This window comes from Rhamphochromis sp. 'chilingali', assembly GCF_963969265.1.
Source record: "Rhamphochromis sp. 'chilingali' genome assembly, chromosome: 2".
In the NCBI taxonomy this organism is placed as follows: domain Eukaryota; kingdom Metazoa; phylum Chordata; class Actinopteri; order Cichliformes; family Cichlidae; genus Rhamphochromis; species Rhamphochromis sp. 'chilingali'.
Window position 1 is genome coordinate 7,504,243 of NC_137930.1, and position 26,148 is coordinate 7,530,390.

The window sequence follows — 26,148 nt, forward strand, 5'->3', positions numbered from 1 at the left end:
ACTTGGGTTAAGCCACAACTACAAAACACAGCAGCATGCCTTTACAAAATACTGTTCAGTAAGATAACCAGCAACCCAGCAAAGAGTCATTATGCTATAACTGCAGTTGGGCTGTGTGTGATGTCATTGACATGTTGCTGATGTGTACCTGCAGCTCGACTCCATAGCCAGTGTACACAGTCACAGTGTAGGTACAGCGTAGGAAGGTACCGTCTGGAAGAGGAGGGTCATCAGAGGAGTCAATGTATCCTTCTGGATCAGTAAAAATCACCATGCAGCTGGATGCAGCTGGAGGGAAAACACAGGAATTTATATTGCATTGGCCTTTATTTATTTTTTGTTCTATCCTGCCCTGTAATCCGTTTATTGTGAGCCTGATTGGAAAGTCACTGGAAGCCCTACTGCATATAATTAATGATGGAAGTTACAAGGATCTAAACTGCTACACTGAAGAAAAAGTGGGCAGTGAAGACTCTTAAGCTGTGACTTGATATAAATAATCATGTTCTCTATTCCTCTAAAGATTTTAAAAGGCCTGTGGTGTTACTGATTAAATATCCTGGTTTAAAAGGCATAATGTGACTAATTAACTGATTAACTACAATTTTGTTATTTTGCAGAATAATATTTACAGAAAAACATCGACAGTTATTAAAATACCAACAATATAAATTGTATGAAGCTGAATTAACATCAAAATAAAAGCTTATAATAATCTTTGTACATTCACTTTAGAAACAAGCGCATATGCGCAGAAATCTCAGTTGAGTTTATCAGTACCCTGCTACTTGTTAGCAGGGTACGGAAGCTGATTGGAATACAAATGGTGATTTTTTTCACAAACTCATTTTTTAAATTTCACAGGTGAATTAATTCTGATCTGATGACAGGCCCAATTCAGAAGTTGTTATATTTCATCGCATGAAAAATATGAATGGTTATGAAAAGGTAGTTTTAGCAAAACATTCTTGAGGTATTAAAATACAAGTTCTTTATTTAAAATTTTGATATGGCAGCTATAATTAAAAGAAATGAAACTGGTTAAACCAACAATATGTGAGGTAGAAATTTTTTGCAGAGTGGAGATGAACAGTAGCTGCTGACAGACTAAAGCGTGTTGTTCCTAGAGTATTTAAAAGTAGAATGGGAGACAGAGCCTTCAGCTTCAAGCCCCTCTTCTGTATAACCAGCTTCTAATTTGGATTCGCCAGACAGATACTGTCTCTACTTTAAAGTTTAGGCTTAAAACTTTCCTTCTTGCTAAAGCATATAGTTAGTGCTGGATCAGGTGAGCTTGAAGTTATTGATTTTGAAGCAGGAGCTTCATTCCTGGTCATCACACTCTTAGTGTGTGGCAATTTAAAACTCATTTCACTCTCTACATTGACATTGGTATTCCAGCAGTTTCCAGTTCATGGCAGGCTTGAGCCTTGGTGGTTCCTGGGTTGTTCCTTAATATCCTAACCAGTTTCTTCCAGACCTTGGCAAAAAGGGTAATAGTCCTGGCTTTGTCAAGGTGAAATACATTGTAGACCCCAACTCAATGATTTAAGTCAATGTATTTATATATTTGAACCTGTATGTATAAACTTTTGACCCTGTGTAGTAGGGCTGCTCGATTATGGCAAAAATGATAATCACGATTATTTTCACTGAAATTGAGATCACGATTATTTGACGATATTTATTTAACCCTTTAAGACCTACTATAGAACCAAGTCCACCAGAGCTTTTTTTTTTTTTGTACATGCTGTAGTGCCATTTGTGGGAGCATTTCAAGTTGCTAAACATCAATACAACTGTTATAGCCCATATTTTAATAATATGTATGCATTAAGTCCATAGTAATTACATAAATTGCAAAAAAGTGCAATAAACTACAAAAAAAATTGAAAATCGCTTTTGTTTTGTTTACATATATTTCTACTTGGAGAAATTTAAGAGGCTTATCCCTCAAAACTTTAAATACAATAAAGTTGCAAAAACTAGTTTACAACAACAGGAAATTTATTTTGAGTGTCTTCATAGTTTTATTTTGGAGATACAGCAATTTTTATATACTGCAGGAAAAACAAAAAACAATCCTATGATGCAAATTTGCAAAGAAAACAGCATGTGCATCATTTCACTGTGGGAAGTGTTACGAACAGCTGATAGGAACGGCAAAGCGTGTTTCTGGAATATTATGTTTTTGTTCCTGCAAGCGCTTTTTATGCAATTTTTGCAAAGCTATATGTGGAACAAAACCGTGACCGAGGACAAGCTGATGGCATCAGATGTAAGTACAACTCCTCCGGTTTCATATGCAAAACAAATTATTGCGCTAGCTTACACGGTTCAGGTTCTACAGGGATTTAAAAATAGTTACGCAAAACGGAGCGCGCTGCTCTGACCGGCTTTAAAGGGTTAACAATGACTTTAAAAAAAATAATATAAAATAGTGTGCAACACCACTGAAGTTTTTTTTTTTAAACTCTCTTTTCAACCAACGGCAGTCATTCTCCAAATAACTTCTGCTTAGCTTTCCGAGCTTCCCTCGGGTCCTCTTAATCAGCGGTCTCCAACCTTTTTTGCGCCACGGACCGGTTTATGCCCGACAATATTTTCACGGACCGGCCTTTAAGGTGTCGCGGATAAATTAGGGAGGGGCTAATAATCGGCTCAGTCATTTTTAATGATCGTTGAAAGCCCAGATCGTAATCGTGATTAAAATTCGATTAATTGAGCAGCCCTACAGTGTAGATTAGAGAAAATAAAAACTAAATTCAAACTTGTGTAGCGGAATCTTGTTTTTTAAGTAATTTAATGTGTATGTTGAACAATTATTCTGGTATAGAGAAAGAATCTTTCAAACAACTTATTAAATGCCCCAAATTATCATGATATTCATGATATGATTAGTAGATATAAACCTCTGACCATTGCTGTATGCTGCTTTTTGAGCTAATACTAGGCTGGATTAGTCCAAAGTAGAGAACCACGAAAAGATACTTCCTGGGGGAACATAAAAAAAAAGAAATTTTACATGAAAACATTTGATTGCTATTTGTTTGACTTAATTATGGCAGCATACTAAAGCCTTTGATAAAGTTGTCATGTACACTGTGTTGCAGGCAGAGGTAGGACCCAAATGCAGGACTCAGACATGAAACGGATAAACTAAGGTAGGCAGCTTTATTAGCTGTAACAAAAATACGCAAAAAAACAAGAATGCAGAATCTGGGAACTGGGAACTAAGTTACAAACAACTAGGAATTAACCAGGAAGTTATGGGAAATTAGGGAAACATGGCACACAAGGAAATACTCATCAAATCGGAACAACATGACAACGAGCAGTGAAAGACTGAGTACTTAAATACACACACAGGATAACAAGAGGATGGGCAACAGTTGGGAACACAGGAGAAACAGATCAGACAGGAGAAGCAAAACTGAACACAGAATGAGAGAATGTCAAAATTAAACAGGAAGTACGAAAACCAAGGAGACCAAGACTAAGACACATGGGCTTGATACTGAGACTGGGAAGAAGCAGACATGGGAACATAACTGACTGGGGAGACAAAAAGGGAACACTGAACACGGAGACAAGAGTTAAACAAATATGAAGACAAGGCTGAAAAACATGGAACGTGGAACATAGGGGAGGGGATCTTAGTACTGACTTTTAAAGCTTTGAATCATGACGCTCCTGCCTATATTTCTGATCTCTTAGAACGTCACACTCCCTCTTGCAGCCTGAGATCGTCTAATCAAAGGCTGTTGGTAGCTCCCCGAACACGTTTTAAAACCAGAGGTGATAGATCTTTTAGAGAGGTGGCCCACAGGTAGTGGGATTCTCTCCCTCCATCTCTACATTGCCTGGATTTTATTTATGCATTTAAACATCATCTTAAGACTCATTTATTTAGACTAGCTTTTAATTAGATTTGTGCTGTATGTTTGATTGTACTGTTTTATGTTTATCTGTTTTATGTTATTGTGAAGCACTTTGTGGTTTTTATCATGTGAAGAGTGCTATATAAATCAAGTAAAGTAAAGTAAAGTAAGGGAGGCATGGAAACAGAACTGAAAGACAAGAAATTATATAACACAAAGCAGAAAACAACGAAAAGAACCAGAACAAATAGTGAATTATATAGTGCTTTTCTACTCTATCTGAGCACTCTAAGTGCTTTAGACAACTTGCCTAATTCACCCATTTGCACAAGCACTTTATTTCTGTGCTCTTTCTCTCTAACATTCACACGCAACATGGGGTTATTATCTTGTCCAAAGGGTACTTGGCATGCAGACTGAAGCAGAAGGGGATTGAATAACCAACCTTCCAATTATTTTGTGACCTGTTTTCCCAGCTGAGCCACAGCCACCCCAATCTTACAGAACCTGGTATTCCCAGGCGATCTCCCATCCAAGTACTATCCATGCCCGATTTTGCTTAGCTTTCAAGATCAGACGAGATCGGACATGCTCAGGGTGGTATGGCCGTAAGCTGTGTCTAATAAACACTAAATCTTAGAATATTACTTAAACCAGAATCAAAATGTACAAATAAACACTGGGTTACAGACCCAGGACCATGACAAAAAGTACTTTCCTGTAACTGATTTGCTCATGCATTAGAGGTGCTTTTGGAATTTCCAGGATACAGCGGGAAGAATAACTACAGCAAAGTAAATCTGGTGTCTCGCTGTCTTTTTTTATTGAAAAAAAAAACTAGCCTAACAAATATTTCGTTTAGTTAAACAAAGTTGTAACTATTTTTAAATACCTGCTGAAGTTGATTCTATCTCTGCATCAAGGTCTGGCCTCATGCTCACAGTGGTGATCTCAGCCTCCTGCTCAGGGGTGTGCCTCTCTGTGTGAGGCATCCGAGAATGTGCGTCTGTAGGAATTGGCTGAGTTGGACTGCTGCCTTGCCCTGATGCTGCAGTTGATGCGGGGGACTTTACCCGCCTCGGTAATCCTCTGCTTTGATGCTCCGGGGTATGATTGATGGAAAGTCCTCTGCCCAAAAGAGGGAGCAGGTTCTGTGGCAGAGCAGAAGGGAGGATGCCCCCTTTCTGGGAAACCAGTTGTCCTCTTTGAGCCAGCACTGATTGTTGCAAACCACCAGTCACGGCACTAGAGTTTTTTTCTTTGGGGCTGCCTTGCTTTGTGCTCCTTGATGGCAATACTGGAGACCTGGCAGACGGCATTATTGTGGAGACTTCTTTATCTGAAAAGCATGGAAAATAGGGGATTAATCATTTGAACTGGCAAAGCAGTTGAGAAAATTTTTTTATAAAGTGTTGGGAGTATGGTTCTTGGTGGTTCTGTCACTGTTCTGCTGGTCTTATCAGGAGTGGAGTTATCTGGTCGGCACAGCTAGTCCCAGTTAAGCTGTTGCATTCACAACATAATGAGCATGCACACATACACACATGTACACTCTCTCTCTCTCTCTCTCTCTCTCATTTTCACATCTCAGTGATGACATCAAATTCACATAAGGCTTTTCTTAGCCACTTATCCTAATCCCAACCATTAGAAATTAATGCCTCATCCTAACCCTTACCCCTAATCTAACCACAACCATATTTTGAGCCTAGAGTAGTATAGAGGCATGTCAATTTTGGGTCCTCACAAAGATGTTTAAACAAGTACACACACATGTATACATTGTAGTAGACAAGGCAGTTAAGCATGACAGGAGAGAAGGATTAAAATACCATCTCCAGCAGCTTAGTTCAAAAACAGCAAACACCAGCATTTACACCTACATCCTCCAGTTCCTGCCACTAACACTCTGCAGTCACCCTCAATAAGCAGCCATACAGTCCGGCCTAAAAAGTGCTCATGATGCAGCCTCAACATGATTTAATAATTTATAGTCATTTACATACTCCTCAAGCAGGAGAAGAACTAAGAGAGCACAGCTGCTCTCATTTTTATCACAAGGAAATAAATCAGTGAAAATATCCTCTCTGTGTTGTCAACACTCTGAGAGCTTTCTTCTCATTTTGCCGTTTTCCATCTTGAGACAGAAAATAAATAGTCTTTTTGTAAGAGAATTTTTTTTTTCTAGATGTACCTGCATTATGCTCAACTTGTCACACCATCATCAAGAAATTCATTTAAACTTTCACAGCTTGTGATTACTTAGGCAGCTACACAGCAGTAGTTGTCAATACAAGCACTCATACACACACACACAACCTCGTATTCATATCTTACTGAGGACATCTTACTGATTTAATGCTTTCTCTAGCCGTCATCAAAAATGAATGCCTTTATCCTAAACCTCACCATAACCTAATTGTAACCCTGACACTAAAACCACATTTTTAGCCTCAAAAATGCCTTGAAATTTGCGGGGACGGGCATTTTGTACCCATAGGTGACTGTTAATCCCCACAAGTATAGTAGCATGCCAATTTTCTGTCCTCACAAAGATGTGTAAACATGTACACAGACATTTAGCTGAATTCTTTGCAGGCAACATTAGTTTTCTAAAGATGCTGAAAACTTTTGCTCCTGATACAGATCTGCTGTATTAGTGTGCTTTTGTTTTGTTTTTTTCAAGTTCTTTAAGTGATATTTTTAGACAAAATTATGCTTATTATACTGATCCAGAAGCCAAACATATACAAAAATAGTATCACTTCGTTCTGGATTAAGTCATATTAGACTGCTGTATATACCTGGATCTGGGTCACCTGGGTTGTCAAAAATTAGTGGAAATTACCTGTTACCCCCTAAATTTTAACCTATCCCTTCTTAGGTTTTCTGCATCCTTTCACAATCTTATAGTTAGTTAGTGACAAAGTATTGTCACTTTATAATCTCAGAATTTATAATCAATATCATCATTATGTCCAGAGATGCATCTTTTCACCAACTGCAGGATCCCTGTAGGAAGAATATAGACATATTTATTAGATATAATTTTGAACCACCACAGGAGCTCAACCTGTCAAGTCCCATCAGAAGCTGTAATTCACTTAATGATGCAGTGACAAAAAATAACAAGCTTCATCCAGCAGTTTTTAAACACCACAGACCCATAGAAATAGGTTCAATCTTTTCCTATTAATTGGGGAGGAGGAGGCGCCGTTGGGGACGGGTGCAGTGTGTGCTGGGCGGCTGCCAGGGGTGGAGAGCCTGGTGGCCCAATCCCCGGCTACCAACACTAGTGACTAGTGATGGGATTTCCGGCTCTTTTTAGAGATCCGGCTCTTTCGGTTCGACTCACCGAACCGGCGCTTTAGGTTGTTTTGTTGCTTTAATTAATTTATTATTAACAATAATGTAAAATTATGCACAAAAGGAATTACTAACGTAAAAAAAGTGGTTTTATTTGTATATGTTTATATATAAATATATGCGGTGGCCCCTAGAGACAAAACACGTACAAACTCCAAAACACATTTCTAGCATGAACTGAACTTCCAAAGCAGAGCTACTAGATCACTTAAATTACACACTTGAAAGCATGTGTGTATTCTTTGTGTATTTATACACAGGCACTCATATATATTCAAATAATTTAAAAAAAAGTTCATTTACCTGTTACTACCACACACCAAATCTGGTTGTTGGTACTTGCTGGCTTGTGTAGCCACAAGATAACAAAGGCTCAACACTGCGCCCAGCATCCTGGAGCACTTCTGTTGTCTTTTGTACGTGTTTTGGAGTTTTTACGTGTTTTGGAGTTTGTACGTGTTTTTACGTGTTTTGGAGTTTGTACATGCTTCAGAGTTCGTACGTGATTTGAAGTTTGTATGTGCTTTGTCTGTAGGGGCCACTGTAAATATACTTTTATTTTTTCACTCCACATAAAATGTAATAAATAAATCATATAATACAAAAATCAACTATTCACATTTCAACTTTTAACTATTTAAATTTTCATCTGTTTCCTTTTACAAATTTAAAGTGAAAACAACACAAAACACTGCAAACCACAACACAATTAAATATAAATTATAATATGAAAACAAAAAGAAGATGCACATTCTCTGTCATATGGACCCGCATGAATAAACTTTCTGAATCCTTTATCATCTGCAACCGAAAATAGTTGTGGATGATTACTATACCTTTCTAATGTGACGCTGTTGTCCCTGGCTCTCTCTCTCTCCCTCTGGCTCTGTTCCTGTGCTACTGAGTGTAACTACCGCCCCTCCCCCCTCTGCCCAGCGTAAAGCACGAGGCTCAGGTGCGAAGTGAAGCGGAAAAAAAGTGCGAGAGAGAGAGAGAGAGAGAGAGAGAGAGTGAGAGAAAAAAAAACAAAAAAACCCCCAAAATACGTGACGGCTCGCGATAAGGAGCCGGCTCGCGTCGTTCACGTCAAAGAGTCGGCTCTAAGAGCCATTTCGTTCGCGAACGACCCATCACTACTAGTGACTGGGACATGGAACGTCACCTCTCTGGTGGGGAAGGAGCCTGAGGTAGTGCATGAGGTCAAGAGGTACCAGCTAGATACAGTTGGGCGGCTTGGGTTCTGGAACTAGTTTCCTGGAGAGGGGCTGGGCTCTGTCTAAGTCTGGTGACTGCCCTCAGTGACAGACGGCAGGTTGAAGTGGGTATTTTAGTATCCCCTCAGATTGCTGTCTGTGCATTGGGGTTTTCCCCTGTGCCTTTGGGTCAGAGAACAGGTCCTGACTGTTGTCTGCGCCTAAGTGCCAAACATCAGTTCAGAGTACCTAGTCTTCTCGGGGTGCTTAAAGGGGCTCCACCTGGGGACTCTGTCATCTTATAGGTCCAAATGGAACATGTTCAGCACTTCCGCTGCAGTTTTCATGCTGCACTGAACTGGGGCAGAGAGATGGTTGATGCCTGTCGTGGTGGTAACCCCCGAACTAGATGGTAGATCCCAGAGGTGAAGGTTAAGTTAGAACCATTAGGTTAAAGATGGTCTCCTGTTGGGCTTGATTAGCCTGCGGGACTCCAGAGGTAGCTGATAGGTAATGACAGGCCAAAGGGAATGCGGCTGGGGCAGTGGCTAATGCAAAAACTCAGGTGTGGTAGGAGTTCGGAGAGGCCGTGGAAAAAGACTTTAGGACTGCCTCGAAGAGATTCTGGCAAACCATCATGTGAGTCAGGAGGGGAAAGCGGTGCTCTACATGCACTGTGTATAGTGTGAGTGGAGTGCTACTGACTTCAACTGAACAAATACTTTGAGGACCTCCTTAATCCCACCCACTGACACATGTTCTATAGAGGAAGCAGAGTCTGGGGACTGGGGTCTATACCTGGGGGTGAGGCAGTGAAACAATTCCTTGGTGGCAGGGCCCCTGGGGTGGATGAGGTTCACCCTGAGTTTCTGAAGGCTCTGGATGTTTTAGGACTGTCTTGGTTGACATGCCTCTGCAATGTTGAGTGGCGATCAGGGGCAATACCTCATTGATTGGCACACTGGAGTGGAGACTGCAGGGTGTGCTCCAACTATAGAGGGATCACACTCCTCAGCCTCCTCATTTCGTCCAAGTGGGAGGAATTTACTGCCTCAAGTGGAGGAATTTAAGTATCTCTTGGTCTCATTCACGAGTGAAGGGAGAGGGAGATAGGCAGACAGATTGGTGTTGTTGCTGGAGTAATGTGGACCCTGCACCAGCCCGTTTTGGTGAAGGGAGCTGAGTGTAAAAGCAAAGCTCTCGATTTACCAGTTGATCTATGTCCTCAATAGGGATGAGAATCCCAGTAGTCCAATACCTTGGAATCGTTAGTCTGCCTGCCTATCGATCTCACTTACTGGTTCTTACCCTCTCGCTATGATCAACTGATTTCAGTTTGTGTGTCAGAGGAGGAAAATAGTGGTGTGTAGTCCAGCACTGTAATAAAGTAAGCCATCATTTGTGGTGAAGCCACCCGCTGCTCCAGCTCAACAGGTAACAAACTGATGAACAGTCAGGTTGCAGCCTCCGTTTCTACCTGTTCATATTTCTAAAGTAGAATCGTTTTGGTGATCACTTTAAAGTCTCTTTGTGCTGGTTTTCATCTTTGATTTGTGTTTTCAGCTTCGTGTCCAGACCCAAATACTAAGAGAAAGATCACTTGTGTCCTCACTAGGATAGGGATTTGTGTTGGTGTGTAGGGCTGTAGCCTGTAGGTTTATATTGTTAATTGGTAATTATGAGGCAGTGTGTATCAGATAATCAGTAACATGCAAATAACGTAATGAGTAGTATAATAATTGTCTTTCTCCTGGGTGTAATTAAGTAATGTACTGCATTAATTTTAAGAATTTTTTTGTGTAATATGTGTAATAACTTTTTTACTTTAGTTTTTTGGAGTTATGACACTGATCATAACAAAGAGGGGAAATACCTCCAACATGCACAAACATTTGACCACTAAGCATGTAATTATTTTGCATGAATGTAATATGTTTGATATGCTGTTTAGAGATGACTCTCAAAGTGGAGCCATTGAGAATCAATAAGGGAATCAATAAGGAATCGAATATGTAAGTTATATCAATAATGGAATTGGAATCTCACTAGATTACAGCAGCAGATCTGAATTCTCTGATTGATATTTTACTTGCACCTGATTGTTCATCACTACACACTTTCTTTTGGTTCTATCATTTGGACATGACTGCCATTTCGGCAGCTCATTTTGACCTTCCTGCTGGGTCTATCATGCACTAGATTTCTGGTGGTTCTACTCCAGTTTAGTGGATGGTCTGCAGGGTGTGTTTACTGTGCAGGAAGTAATTATTTGATCTTCCACTGCATTTGTAAGTTTGCTCATTACAGAGAAATTAATAGTCTCTAATTTTATGATAATTTTATTTTAATGGAGAGAGATCAAAGATACAGAAAAAATGATAGATTAAGATACATATTTGATCTACTTCAACACAGCCAAAATTGTGGTTCCCACAGATTGGCGGTGTGCCCATGTGGCACACATATTATAGCCAATTAATACATTTCAGATACTCCTGAATTCAACTGATTATGTGCATAAAGGACACCTGTCCATAGAATAATTTTTCCATTCCATGTTTTCTATCACCATGGATAAGACCAAAGGGGAGATCAAAGGTCAAAGATGTCAAAGGACATTGGAGACAAGAGACAGCACAAGACTAGAATGGGTTATAAGACCATCAGTAATAAGCATGGTGAAAAGGTGACAACTGTTGGCGGAATCATTTGGAAATAGAAGAAATGTAAAATGAACATCAACTGTTCTTGGTCCAGAGCTCCATGCAAGATTTTTCGTGATATGGTGTAACTGGTCATGAAGACATCGGTATATCAAAATAAAACTACATGGGAGGAACCTGTTAATGACCTGAAGGCAGATGGGACCACAGCCACAAGGCAAGGCAAGGCAAATTTATTTGTATAGCACAATTCAACAACAAGGTGATTCAAAGTGCTTTACAGAGACATTAGAAACAAAAACAAATAAAAAGCATGATTTAAAATTGATTAAAACAAGCAAACAAACTAACTAACTAAACACACACATTTCACACCTGTTCGCGCGATCTGAACCCTTATCGTAAGGGGAGCTACCAGTCCTCTTACGATAAGGGAATACAATTGGTAACACACTGTCTATAAAGTCCCCTGCTCAAGAAGACAAATGTACAGGTAGGGATGGGTACCGGTATCCGGTGCCACGATGGCACCGGTTCTGACATAAACAGTAGTAACCAGGCCGAAAAGCAGCGCACATTTCAGTGCTTTATTTCGGTGCTTTTTTTTTCCTGAGCTGTGATACACTTTAGATTCTAGCCAATCATTTTACGTTTCCGAGGATAGTAGGCGGGTCCAGGTACGTACGTTCTTTTAGAGCAGAGCTACAGATTAAAAATGCCCAAGGCGAAGCAGTCAAAAGTCTGGCTGTACTTCACAGCAAAAGATGCAAACTCAGCAGCAACAAGTGCTTTAAGCTGATACTGTGATATTGTCAAAGGAGGTAACACCTCAAATCCGATGAAACACCTGGCGACGCATAGCGTTTTTTTTTTTTAAAGTCGAGAAATGCGCCGTATTTGATAGCTTGCTGCGATACCTCACACCGTGCACATCTACTGCGGGTGGGTTGCCAATTATCGGACCCGGAGCAACATCCCCCAAAAACCCAAAGAATAGAGTCCTGGCCCCTAGCCCTGCCAGTGTAGCAGAAATGATGACGGATGATGATGGCAGCAGCAGCCGCCGTTATTCTCTGCGTGAGTAGCTTAATGTTGTTCGTGTGTAATTCACGTTGAGTAGGCTAACCACGTTATTACATTAATGCATGTAAGGTGAACTAGCAAACACCGTCGTAGCTACATGCGGCTGTCTTCTTGTTTGATGGCAGATACTCCCTTCACCCTGGCCAAAAAGGCTAAAATGACCAAAGAAAAAGTGGAAAACAGTTAAACATGAGAGGTTTTTGGACAAAGTTTGTGTTTTTTCCATTGTTTAAGCACTGCTTCCAGCCAAGAGTGATACCATATATGCCCCATAGCTGCAGAAAAGGCTAACATTGTTTTCCTTTTACAAAAAAACAGCTGAACATGAGAGGTTTTTGGACCAATTTTGTGTTCTCCATTCTTTAAGCACCGGTTTGAGCACCGTTTAAGCACCGGCACCGTTTCAAAAGTACCGGTTTGGCACCGGTATCGGATAAAACCTAAACGATACCCATCCCTATGTACAGGCCCATCTCAAGTTTGCCAGTGAATATCTAAATGATTCTGTGCTGTGGTCAGACGAAACCAAAATTGAGCTCTTTGGCATCAACTTGATCTGCTGAGTTGTTTATGAAGAGAGTGCATTTCATAAAACAGAGTGCATTTCATGAAACAAAACTTCAGTAATTCTCTCTCAGCTATCATTAACTTTAGGGGCCACACACTCACACATGAACAATAATGGCTGAAAGAATTGTTTCAAGGTACTTTTTAGTTTACCATTCAATAAATATAAAAAAAATATATTAAAGATTTATCTACTATATCTGTCACAAAAATGTAGCTAATAATTAATTTTTAAACATGGGAAGAAACACTTTTGTTTACTGTGCCATGGTTCTGTGTCATTTGAACCAGCTTTAAGTTTATTGTCTTTTTGTAAATCTCTCTCTCATGCTTCCTCCTCTTTCTCTCTCTCGTGCTTCCTCCCTCTCGTTCTCCCTTGCTCCCTCTCTCTGTCTCTCATATCTGCTTTCCCTCGACCCTTCTGTCAAGCTTGCGTGTCCCATCTTACGTCCCTCTACGTTTCCTGTTTTATTTTGACAGTCTTGTGTTCAATGTTCAGTGTGATTAGTTTTGCTTCCTGAGCGGCATCATGTTCATTTGTGTCAGCTGTGTTCCCCATGTGTTTCTACTTCCCTCATTACCCTTCTGTATATTTAAGTCCTCTTTCTCCCTTTATTCATTGTCGGGTCGTCTGTCTTCCTCGCATCATGTTCCTGGAATCAATGTTTTCTCAAGTCTTGGTTTTCTCGGGTTCATGTTAATGTTCACGTTTATATTTAGAGTTTTACTATGTCTGGAAAGAAAGAAGAAACTGCCAGGCTGAATAAATAATACTAATAAAACTGTATGACTTGGCCCGTCAGTAGCGGTGGGGTTACTGATGGGTGCGACGGGAGATGTGTTACCCCACCTCAGCTGCCCCGCCAAACTTATCTTTCAGTCCATAACTCATTCCTGCAATGCACTAGTGGATTTAGGCGCGGAACAAAGCTTTATGGATGAGACTTTAGCCAGGAGATTGGGGGTCCCGCTTGTTTCCCTGCATATTCCTTTACATGTTGGCCTTGGAAGAATGGCGCCACTGGCTGGAGGGGAGTGTGCATCCGGTGCTGGTCTGGACGGACAATAAGAATCTGTCGTACCTGCAGACAGCCAAACGCCTCAACGCCCAGCAAGCCAGGTGGGCCTTGTTTTTTACTCGTTTTGATCTTGTCATCACTTACAGGCCAGGGTCGCGTAACACCAAGCCAGATGCCCTCTCGCGCCAGTTTGCTCCCATTGGGGAGGGGGAGGAGGAGGAGGTGAGGACTATCATCCCGGCCAGCTGTGTGGTGGGTGCGGTGACGTAGGAGATTGAGAAGTTGATCAGGGAGGAAACTGGAACCTGGTCCCAGTTCGGGCCCAGTGGGCCGACAGTATGTTCCCACAGCTGTCCGTGGCAAGGTCACTCATTGGGTACACACAGCTAAGTTCTCCTGCCACCCAGATAAGAACCGTACCATCAAGTTCTTATGATGCTTGTTCTGGTGGCCTGCTCTGGTGAAAGACGTCCAAGAGTATGTTACTGCGTGTACCATCTGCGCTCAGAACAAAGTTCATAGCTCTCCACTCTCGGGTCAGTTACGGCCAGTTGCTGTCGCCAGCCGTCCATGGTCTCTACCGGTGGACTTTGTCACCGGGTTTCCACCATCTTCAGGTAATACTGTTATACTTACCATTGTTGACTGCTTTTCCAAGGCAGCCCATTTTGTGGCCCTGGCTAAACTCCCATCTGCCTTGGAAACTACTAAACTCCTCGCCCAGCATGTTTTCCGTTTACATGGCATTCCCCAGGACATTGTGTCGGACCGAGGGCCCCAGTTCACTTCCTGGGTATGGAAGGAGTTTTGTGCTGTACTGGGGGCCCGGGTCAGTTTGTCTTCTGGCTTTCATCATCAGACGAATGGCCAAGCAGAGAGGGCGAATCAAGAACTGGAGGCCATGCCTGTGTCGTCTCATCTAACCAGTCCACTTGGAGCGAGCAGTTGGCCTGGATTGAATATGCCCACAACGCCAGTACGTCGACTGCAACGGGTGTGTCACCTTTTGAAGCCTCCCTAGGTTACCTACCTCCGCTCCTGTCCATCATGGAGGGTGAGCTTGCCATACCATCTGTCCAACATCATATTCGTCGATGTCGGCGCGCCTGGAAGGCAACTAGGGCGGCCTTGCTTAGGACGGCGGAACGGAACAAGAGCTTGGCAGACCGTCGCCGCACCCCAGCGCCCGCTTACCGGGTTGGCCAGAAGGTATGGCTCTCAACCAGGTACATTCCCCTTCGGACTGAGTCCAAAAAGCTGGGCCCCCACTTCATTGGGCCTTTCCCTGTTCATTCGGTCCTCAATCCAGTGATGTTGAAGTTGTCTCTGCCCCGCAATATGCGGATTCATAATGTGTTTCGTGTTTCTCAGGTGAAACCAGTCCAGACCAGCCCGTTGTGCCCACCTGCTGGGTCCCCACCACCTGCCCGGATTATTGACGGCGCACCTGCATATTCCATAACACTATTGTTTGCACTGAAGCACCGCAGCAAATTCCTAATGTTGTAAACCTCAACATCTGGCAATAAACCCATTCTGATTCTGATTCTGGATTCTGATTATGGACCCTAGGCGACGCGGTAGGGACTTCCAATATTTGGTGGACTGGGAGGGGTATGGTCTGGAAGAGCGTTGCTGGGTGCCGCGATCCGCTATTCTTGATGACAATATGGTGAGAGAATTCCGCAGGCAGCACCCAGACAAGTTTGGTCGGTCGCCGGGAGGCTCCCGTTAAAGGGAGGGTACTGTCATGGTCCGACAGCCCTCGCCAGGCTGCCTGCCCGTGTGTTATTGTGTGCGTGTTGCTCCCTCCCCCTCTCTTCCACTCTCTCTCTCGTAAAGGGATTGTTTACCTCCGAGCGGTGACGAGCATTCCCGAGAGTGTTCCCACACTGAGGCTGGCCGCACCTGTTGCAGATCGGAGCCGGCCAGCTGTAGCCAATTATCCGCAATCTCCAGCGCTGCCTTCTTAACAGGGCGATCAAGCTTCAGTCAGCACTGGATCATTGTGTGAAGCACGGTAGAGCAGCGCAGACGTTTTTTTGTGGCAGTTTACGTTGAGCTGAGGATTGTTTAATTACTCTGCGTGTGTTTGCCACTAGCAGGGAAACGGAGAGAGATCACAGGAGCTGGACAGCCACTTGGGATTACTGTTTTGGAAGGAGTCACTACGTGTGTTTTCACTTCACGGTCACGAGCACTGCTAAGAGGAGAAGGAGGAGACCACACCTGGGCACCCATCACTTTATATACATATATATTGAACTGTTGCACCTTTACCGCACTGTAAATAAATCCACTGCCTTCTCCAAAAGGAGCCGTGCTGTTTTCCACACCTACCCTGACAGAATATTTCACAGCTTCACCTCCATGTACGTCTTATCCTGAAAAACAAGCTTCAAGGACAACTAACCTCTCTCTAATGACAAAATACAGTTCCAGAGCAAGTTGATGTTGTGTTACATTTTGTTCATGTTGAATATCAGCTTCCACTTAACTATAAATCTTAACTACAAGTCAATTTTTTGTTTGTTTTTTTTACTTTAGACTATTGTTCCATTGTATTAACAATACAATAATGTAAAATGATATTGAAAGCTGAGGTTATTCTGAAAAAAACAGGCAAAAACATTCACTTAATTTCTGGCCCTTTTACAGACAAAATTACCAAATAGGTCCAGGCGGCCTGTATGATACTTAGTCAATAAAGGGTTGGGAGACCAGCAGCATATACAAACACCATCATGGATGGTGACATGCTCTCCCAATCACAAGATGGGAATTGGAAGGTTCACCCGCAATATCACTGTGTGTGAATGGAGCTGGAATTTTAGATTTGCCACACATGGAGTAAAAGTTTCAATGGAAGGAACTGAGAAAAACAAGACAAAGTTGAAGAAAAACTGCCCACATGACTGCTGATAATGCACACAACTATGAACTGCTGCAGGATGTGGGAGAGACAGACAGCAGTGGTGGGAAGGAGGAACAATATAACAAGGAGGGAGAAGAGAACATGGAGGATCAATGAAACTGTTTTTAGTGTGGGGACGCATGAAAATCGGGTTAAGGAAAAACGAAAACCTGAGGCCGACTGACTTGAAGCGGAGGTTGAGAAAGGTACCTAAGCATCGCAACAAAAGTGAAAAAAGATGAAAATAAAACAGAATGCATTACCCGCCTACTAACACACACACACACACACACACACACACACACACACACACACACACACACAATGAAGACCAGCTTACACTCACAAACATGCCCACATCTCTCATTACTGTTAAAACTGGAAAACTTGACACTGGCTACAAAATTCTGAGTTCATCCACTGCTGACAGACACCAGTTAACCTGTTGTCCTGCAGCCTGGAGAATTAGCTTTTTAATAGAGTGGTGCTATACCAACCAATGATCAGTTAATAAATTTAGTGGTAATATATTAAAATCGTAAGATGACTGAACTGAACAACACAGTCTGACAAATGATTGAACAACACAACAGTTCAGTCTGATACTTCATACAATATGAAGGCACAAATGAGATGGTTTCACCTCTCTTTGCTCTCAACTCGCGAGTTTGTTTGTTGTTCAAGAGAACAGTGTCCAGTATGTTGGCTGTTATACTTTTTTGCATTTGAAAATAAAAGTTGGGCTGATTTTAACATCATTACAAAAAGTGTTGTTAATTATTTTTTATCATATTCATTGTTGTGATATTTTGATACCATGGTAGCATTTACAGGATATTGTTTTATAGTGATATTATACAGGAAAACTGTTACTCAATAAGGCCCATTTACTAGTTGTTTTTCTCTTTCTCTGTGACCCAAGAATTAATGTGTAAGAATCACAGGCTGGTACCAAGGTCAAAAATACCACAGAGATCACTTCCTTATTCCCATCCTCCCGTCTTTATCTCCTAGAAAAGAGCTTGTTAAAGGCCAGGTGGTTTGTTTCAGAATTCACTAATGAAAGAACTCTGTATTCTATGTCTAGGAGTGTATTTTGCTGGGATAATCATAAATTGTAGCTGAACTGATAAACTACACAAAGGATACTTCTTTGCTCAGAGGGCAGGAAGACGCTTCCTTATTTGGTCTGTACCGGTTTGAACTGAGAATCTGCTGACACACGAACCTTTTTCCTCTATATAAACTGTTGTATGATGAATAAACCTTTGAGTTGATTTTGGGAAAGCAACCTGAAGCAGTCTGTGTTTCCTTGTTCTCCCAAGCTACTCCCGGCGCTGTAACTAACCTGCTGAACGGCATACCTGAGTGTTACTTTGAATAATTTTGAATCTTATAGGGTAAAGACAAAACTCTGCTTATAGGTGCCCACCCCTCGGAGGAAACCCGATCCACGGAGAAACCCGGGACGGAGATTTCTTTCATTCATGGTACCACAAATTGTTTTTTCATTTAGTTGAACTTGAAATGTTTGTCAGTAGGTAAACAATTAGTATTGTACAGTCAGAAATATCAAGTTATTCTTAATACTGCAGACTTGCAATGAACAAGTTGTCCTAACAGTCATCTTAAGTAAGCTTTACTTACTTACTTTGCTTTTTTGAGGCAACGAGTTTCCTTAGTTTTTTTGAGTTCTAGGAACTAATGAGGTTGTACGGTGTACTCGAAATTAATAAGTTGCCCTAACTTGGTCATCTTAAGTAAACTTGATCCAATTTTTTTGAGTTCTGGGAGCAAATGGGCTTGTACAGAGTACTCAAAATAAATAAGTTGTCCTAATTTAGTCATTTTTAGCTAAGCTTTACTCAATTTTTTTGAGGCAATGAGTTTCCTTCGTTTTTTTGAGTTCTGGGAACTAATTAGATTTTACAGTATACTTCTTCAGAAACCTATTGAATGAAAGGAGAAACACCTTCAAAAAAGTTAAGTCCAGCCCTTCTTTCCTTCTTAAACAAACGTGAACACTCCATTTGGTTTGTTCTTCAAACAAAGACCTTAAAAAAGAAGGCATGAATTCATAGAACATCTTTGATATGCGCTTGACCCTGCAAAATATGAAACAACACACTAGAATCAATGGGAAATGTTACAGCATAGAATAAATGAGTCTCTAAGTGGGGAAAGTAAGAATTACTGGATGTATATTTTGAGTGAAGAGACTGTGTACCTTCTGTCTGACTTGTCTTCACAGCTTGAGATGAAAAACAGATTAAATACCACACTGAGACAAATAAAGGAAACAAGCCTAACAACAGATCTTTTTGGTGTGACTGGGCTGCATGGCAAAATAAGAGCTGCCATACAATCACAATGGAAATGCACTATAATGGTCTGTGAGAGTGTGTTTCTAAATCACATTTATGATATGATTAAAAGAAAATAAAAGCAGAAAACAGAATTGTGGTAAAATATCAGTAAAGCAATTTGTTACCTGAACACCATGTGTTGTTAAGTTAGCTTTATAGTGTGGATAGACTTTTCTAGGAAGTGTTTGGGCCATGGATGACTGTTGCTTTGTCCTTAACTGTCCTCCAGTGAATGCTTCAAACCTTTATTTTGTTGTTCTACTCATTCCAGTTACCCTCTTTCTGGGAAGAGTGGCATCATCTGACTTTGAACTATGTAAGCAATGATTTCTAATGAGAAAGACATGTTCCTTTACCAGTGTTGGGGAATAACGAAATACATGTACCGCCGTTACGTATTTAAAATACAAAATATGAGTAACTGTATTCCGTTACAGTTACCGTTTAAAAAGGTGGTATTCAGAATACAGTTACTTTGTTGAAATGAATGGATTACACAGTGGTATTTTCCTGTTCCATTAGGCTATGCTCTCTCTATTTTTGGTGGAAACCCAAACAAAACACGCATTAAGAGGCTCTAATGTATGTGTCTCAATCTCGCGGCCCATGTCACCTCTACTTAATGACGTGAAGAAATATTTTTAAAAAATTATTCAAAAAAATTTATTGATATGAAGGCAATAGGCAGAGTGTTACAGGCATAGCCCTAAAGAATGTAGCCTCATGGGCAGTGTAGTCCGTGCTGCAGGGAGAATGGACTGCCATTCCCGTTATGTGTCTGTAAGCGAGGGAGGGAGAAAAAAGGAGGGAGTCACAAAGTACGAGTTGTCACCGAGAAGAAACGGGAGCTGGAAGCATGTAAATATAATAATAACCTCTGCAACCAAAAAGAGTGCCTGACGAGCCCAGTTGTAAGTAAGCTATTAAGACTCGACTGTACACTGTGTTTGTGTTTTCCTCCGAAACAATAAGTTCAGTTGGAGCAGCCTTTCAATGCCTCTCTCTGTCTCTCACCTCTCTCTGTCTCTAGCTAGCAAAGTTGACCCAGAGAACAAAGTAAAGCTAGTTTTCTGCTACAAGCCCGACACAGAACCTGATGTTTTAGCCAGAGGTCACTTTACGGTTATGTCTTTACGGTTCTGAGCCGCAGACCTGTTTCATATACCCGCGGAATAGTTTTGTATACAAGATCGCTGCTAAAAGTGCAGCCTTACCTAATGTCCACCCTACTGTTACTCATTTTATATTAAGATTTAAAAATCTAGTTGGTATTGGTATGGCGAATAACCTTCAGTAAAAGTAATAAATCACACAGCAATAGTACATTCATGTAGTTATAAAAAGTATGATAATATAAGTAATCCAAAGTATTCAGAATACGTTACTCTCATTGACTAACGTAACGGAATACATTACAAAATACATTTTGGGGCATGTATTCTGTAATCTGTAGTGGGATACACTTTAAGAGTAACCTTCCCAACACTGTCCTTTACAGACAGAGCAAATGGAAACGCTCCTAAACAGAATCATGAGAAGCTCAACATGTATCCTTGAGTTTGGTTTAAAACTCAAAGTCTGCTGAAGATATAATATAATTAATTTCCTGTCATATTCTCAAGTAATGTGCCGACAGCTTCCATAGCTACTCTGCAACTTAATTCATTTCATTCGGTCACTGGGCAAATAACAAAAACCAGACCTGACCATTAAAGCACAGGTTGTGTTACTGTTGTTACCCAGTAAACATGATGATGGCTGGCAGACTTGTAGCATTTTTTGAGGTTTGTTTGAGGGAAATGTGCTGTGACATTTACTATTTGACAGCTATTATTTGATGGGGCTGTCTTGAGCTGTCTGAAGAGATTGTCAGCCAAGAGACTTCTTACTCACTGCACAGACTAAAACTCACTGATTTAATCGAAATAAGGTCTTATTTTAAGACCTTTACATTTCATTTAAATCGTTATCAAATGCGTTTGCAAATTTTTATCCCACTCCAAGCAACTAGAGCAGCACATTTCAGTGATCAGCACCTTCAGTCAAAATGCAGGAAATAATTACCCTGCTTGCTTTCCACCAAAACTGCTGGAACTGCAGTATCAATACTATCTTTAGAAAAGCAACAACAAATAGTAACAGCAACTGAGCAGCAGTGCATTACCCTCTGAACACTGAGCAGAAAAGGTTAGAGGACATTGCTGGGGCAAGAAAATAACCACTCAGCAGATTAAACACTTTAAACCTAGTAAGGTGGGATTGCCGCCATGGCTGGGATGGCAAAGTTCCTGCCAGAATCTCTGCTCTTCACACATTCACAAGTTAGTTAAAGACAATAGCTGGTATTTGATTCTGGCTTTACTAATATCTCCTAGTTTACCAATATTTACCACTAATGAAATCAGAGTGGGTGGTGTCCTCTCAAGAAATAAAGTAAATTGTGCTAAAATACTTTGGAATCAATATTATACCTGGCCGCACCTATGACTGTGCATTCAAAACACCAACTGACCCGCCATCACCTTTTATGTTCTTATGGTTGATGAATCCAAGTCAATTTCTTTAGCTCTCTGTGCAAATAATATAAACATAATCAAATGAATGGCATGAGTGTGCTCATCACATCATTAGAATAGTTTACCCAACACTGAAGGGTTTCTAGTTTTCTTTTAAATTAAAAGAGGGATTAGTATTGTCATAACCAATGTGCAGGCCAGACTTGAACGCAAGACTTAGAAGATCAGATTCAGTGAGTATGTTTACAGTGATCAAGGGAAGATCCACAATCTCTATTTACACAAAGGTCAACAAAGCAAGTTTGTCTGATCGTGAAAATCCAATGTGTCTGATCACTCTTGGCGCAGGAACAGTCTCTTCTCCATAAATCTCTTGCACACAATTTCCTCTCCTCCAGAGATACATGCTGGGGCTTCTGTGCAGACTAGAAGACAGGCAAGTAATCAGAGAAACAACAGGGAAGCAGACTTACAGATCAGAAGAAGTTTCACTACCACAGTTTGTTCAATGCTCAGTTGAAGACTGAAGGTTTGCTCTCACTATAAATAGAAGTCAGATGATTAACAGATCATGAAAAGGTTGGCTTGATTGTTTCACGTGTGCGCTGGAGGAGGACAGATCCAAGAAGGAGCCTCCTGGCGCTCACTGGGCTTATTAGGATGTTTGCAACTGAAGTCTGAGCATAATTTTGTTCATAACCACCGTATGTCTCAAGTGGATGACTCAGGACTGTTACCTGGGTAGGTTTCGTCCCGCTGGGCATTTCGGACCAATGACTCGATTTCTCAGGACAGAACCAATGATGCAGGACGGTGGCAGAATGGTAATCTCCTCCACAGTAGTGTCAGCAGTTGAAAATTGTCAGGATAAGGCATCTGGTTTGACATTCCAGGAGCCAGGTTGGTAAGTGTTTACAAAATTCAAACAAGCAAAGAAGAGGGCCCACCTGGCTCGTCTTGAATTCAGTCACTTGGCCGCTTCAGGTATGCAAGGTTTTTGTGGTCAGTCCAAATTAATTAATGGATCCACTCAGCTCAAGCCAGCAGCATCACTCCTCTAAGTCCATCTTGACTGCCAGCACTTCTGCTCACCACATCATAGTTGTATTACGTAATAAGAGAAAAGGCACAAGGGTGCATTTTGCCTTCTTTGCAGAGGAATAAGATGTCTTCAAACCGCGAAATCAGAAGCGTCTACTTCCATGATTAACTGTTGGGTGGTAACGAGCTGGATGAGGATGGGTGCAGAAATGATGAGATCCTCGAAAGGAGAAAGGGCCTTTTCTGCCACCTTGATCTTCACTGGGTCAGCTCTGATCAACCCCTTCTCTACAATGTAGCCTAGGTAGGAAACTGAGTCAATGTGAAACTCACATTTTTCACCCTTGACGATCAGCTTGTTTTCCAGCTGGTGTTACAGCACCAGAAAAACATCAATTCATCTCTTCATCTGAGGATTGTTTTACGCTCAGGCGAAAACTGAAGGTTTGCTGTCAGTATAAGTAGAAGCCAGCTGATTAGCCGATGACAAACAAGTGGGCTTAATTGCGTTAGGTGTACGCTGGAGGACGGCAGAGATCCCAGAAGGATCCCTCCCCTGCAAAATAAGGCATGGTTAGACACAAACACACCACACATTCATGATGAGAGGGAGAGAGAGAAAAAACCAAAATGAAGAAAGGAAAAGAGAAATGACAGAGATGCACAGGAGGACTGAAGGACCATGACAAGTACACTCATAAATAACAGTATCCTAGTCATTCTCTTAGAGTTAAATGTGTTTTTTCATATTAGCATTATGTCCAATGTATTATGAAGGAGTCTGTGAAGGTTCTCAGTCATGCAGGTCATCGTAGTCAAAGGAGCTTGCAAAGAAAAGCGTCTGGAATTCTTTAAGTTGCTTGAAGACATTTCACCTCTCATCCGAGAAGCTTCTTCAGTTCTTCTTCAGCTTTTCTTTGCAGGCTCCTTTGACTATTATGAAGGAGATAAGAGCTAGGATGTCCATCAAATAAAAGCTCAGATCTGTTATATTAGTAAACTTAAAGTTTCATGGATATTGATATTAGTAATTTTATTGTTAATATTAATAATTAACTACCTAACCCTACCTAACACCACCTATACTGTTGTTACTTGCAGCAAAAGTGGTAAACTGACTCTTAACCTGGTGGTTAGCAATCATTTTTCCTTACAACTGATTAACTGGCTCGAATGTATCTGCTGTGAAAGGTCACATGTGCAATAGCATGAAAGGTCATGAGGCAGCATGCGTGTGCCTTTTGTCTGGGAAAGCTTTGATGTTTCAAAGGCTATAGCTGTAGCATAAGTTGTTTTGGGAGCTCGCCAGGGTACAGTGATACCTGGGTGACCTCTCGATCACAATGATCAGATGAAAAGGACCTCTTGCTGGTCCTTGACAAAAGTTTAGTTGAAAATGAGAACACTGACTATAGCTCAGAGTGATCAGGATAGCTGCATCTATTTCAAGAGACAGTTTTATTGATTTTGAGTCTTTGAGTAGCCTGATCCATTATGGCCATCACAACAACAAATGTTTGTGCTTTCCTGTCTAGACTGAAGATGGGAGTGTTTAGCTCAGTGTTACAGTGAGTACTTTCTGTTTTAAATGTAATGTTGTTAATTTTTAACTGAGAGGCAACACGGTTCCCACTGTTGCCTCACAGCAAGAAGGTCCTGAGTTCAATTCCACCAGCAGGCCAGGATCTTTCTTTGTGGAGTTTGCATGTTCTCCCCATGTTTGGGTGGGTTCTCTCAGGGTACGGGATTTTTTTTAAATGTTTAGAACAATATTAGAACAGGTCATGCACATCCTAGGTGTATTCTATGGCTTTATCAGTATATATTTACATGAAAAATACTAGATTCAGATCGACCTTTATCTGAAACAGGCTCTCTCTCTAGCTCTGTAATATTTTGTTCTACAGCCTCAAGCTTTACAGTTTAAATTTATTCTTTAGATTTATCTAGTAGGCACAAAGCCACTGTAAATAAATAAAAATGTTTTTTTGGTTAATGTTGCCAATGTTGATCAATATGTTCACCATATTCAATTCAGTTTTATTTACACAGTGCCAAATCACAACAACAGTTACCTCAAGGCACTTTATATTGTAAGGTAGACCCTACAATAACACATACAGAGAAAAACCCAACAATCATATGACCCCCTAATGAGCAGCACTTTGGTGAGAGTGGGAAAGAAAAACTCCCTTTTAACAGGAAGAAACCTCCAGCAGAGGTGAGAGAATGAAGGCAACACAAAAGACATGCTGTGGAAGAGAGCCACGGATTAATAACAAGTATGATTTAATGCAGAGAGGTCTCAGCTTCATATAAGTTTATTCATCATGTATATGACACAGTCATTTTTCTCTGTTTAGCTTCTTCTTTTTTTTTTTGCCTGTCCCATTTGGCTCTTTTGCCATCAGAATTGTTGTCTAAAGGCGAAGAAAGATGCCCAACGGATTTACTTTACCAAATTGACCATCCCAGCCTTGCCGTAATGGTCCATTTGAGTCACCTTTTATTGTTTATTTATTTATTTATTTATTTATTTCACTTGCTAGATACGGGGACAGACTTGAATGAGGAAAAGAAAAGGGAGAAAGGAAGAGGGGGAAAAACAGCGGAGAAGAGGGATGGAGATAAAGGGCAAAAAAACAAAAACCAACTAAATAAGCAGACAAAAAAAAATACATATATCAATCACCTGGATCACCTGTTGAGAAAGAAAAAAGAAAGCAAGCAGAAGAAAACGAGAGCAATACAATACACAACATCACAATGATCTATGGGAATATAACAGTAAATAATAAATATTAAACATTATTGTGCAGCACGTAAGATCGACAGTGCAGTGTGCTTTGAGGTAGGAGCCAAAAAGGGTGTAGTTTGTGTGTGTGAGCACCCGTGTGTACACTTGTGAGCATGGACGCGCTTGTTTTTAAAAGGTTCCTTCATGTAATGATCTGCTAGAGGGTGTGGGGAGCCACAGTCCCGTCCACCAGGGCATGAAGCAGGTATGGAAGAGATCAAAACTCCAGACATCCAGAGGCCCCCAGAATACAAGAGACCAAGGAAGACCAACAGAGGGGCAGCCGCGCCACTGTCCCAGAAAGAGCTGAGGAGAGTCCCAGATGAGGGCTCACTCAGCAGCCGCGGAGCAGAAGCCAGAGCTCCGCCGGCAGCCAGCTGCGCCAGAGTGACCGAAGGTGTTACCCTTTTCCCTGCGGTGGGGAGAAGCAGACCGCCCCGACTCCGCAGCAGCAGGGAGGCCCCACACTCCAGACCCCAGTCGGACGGCCAACTCCTCCTCCTGGCCCCCCGCTCCAGCAGGCCGCAGAGAACGGGGGTGAGAGAAGACTCCAAAACCTCCCTCCGCCCACTCATATGTAGTGTTTATGCATGTGTGTTCTAAGGTGCATTTAAAACCCAGGAGGGCGTGGAGCTACCTGCCAGAGAGCAGCAGCAGCACAGCCCCTCCTGATGCCCCTCAGTGTCTACGTGTATTTAAAATTGAGAGGTGGGCAACAACGCCAGAGGTGAGGTGTACACCC

The 26,148-nt window shown here is 41.4% G+C and overlaps 1 protein-coding gene across 1 annotated transcript in view; it reads right to left on the bottom strand.

Annotated features, from left to right (window-relative positions):
* Window positions 1-26,148, bottom strand: part of sez6l (seizure related 6 homolog (mouse)-like) — a 108,232-nt gene that overhangs the window by 52,900 nt on the left and 29,184 nt on the right. Inside the window, exons 2-3 of the mRNA XM_080869478.1 lie at window positions 4,774-5,220; window positions 149-288 (exon numbers count right to left, since the gene is read on the bottom strand). Of these exons, the coding sequence (XP_080725604.1) occupies window positions 149-288; window positions 4,774-5,220 (587 nt within the window). The remainder of the gene's footprint in view (window positions 1-148; window positions 289-4,773; window positions 5,221-26,148) is intronic.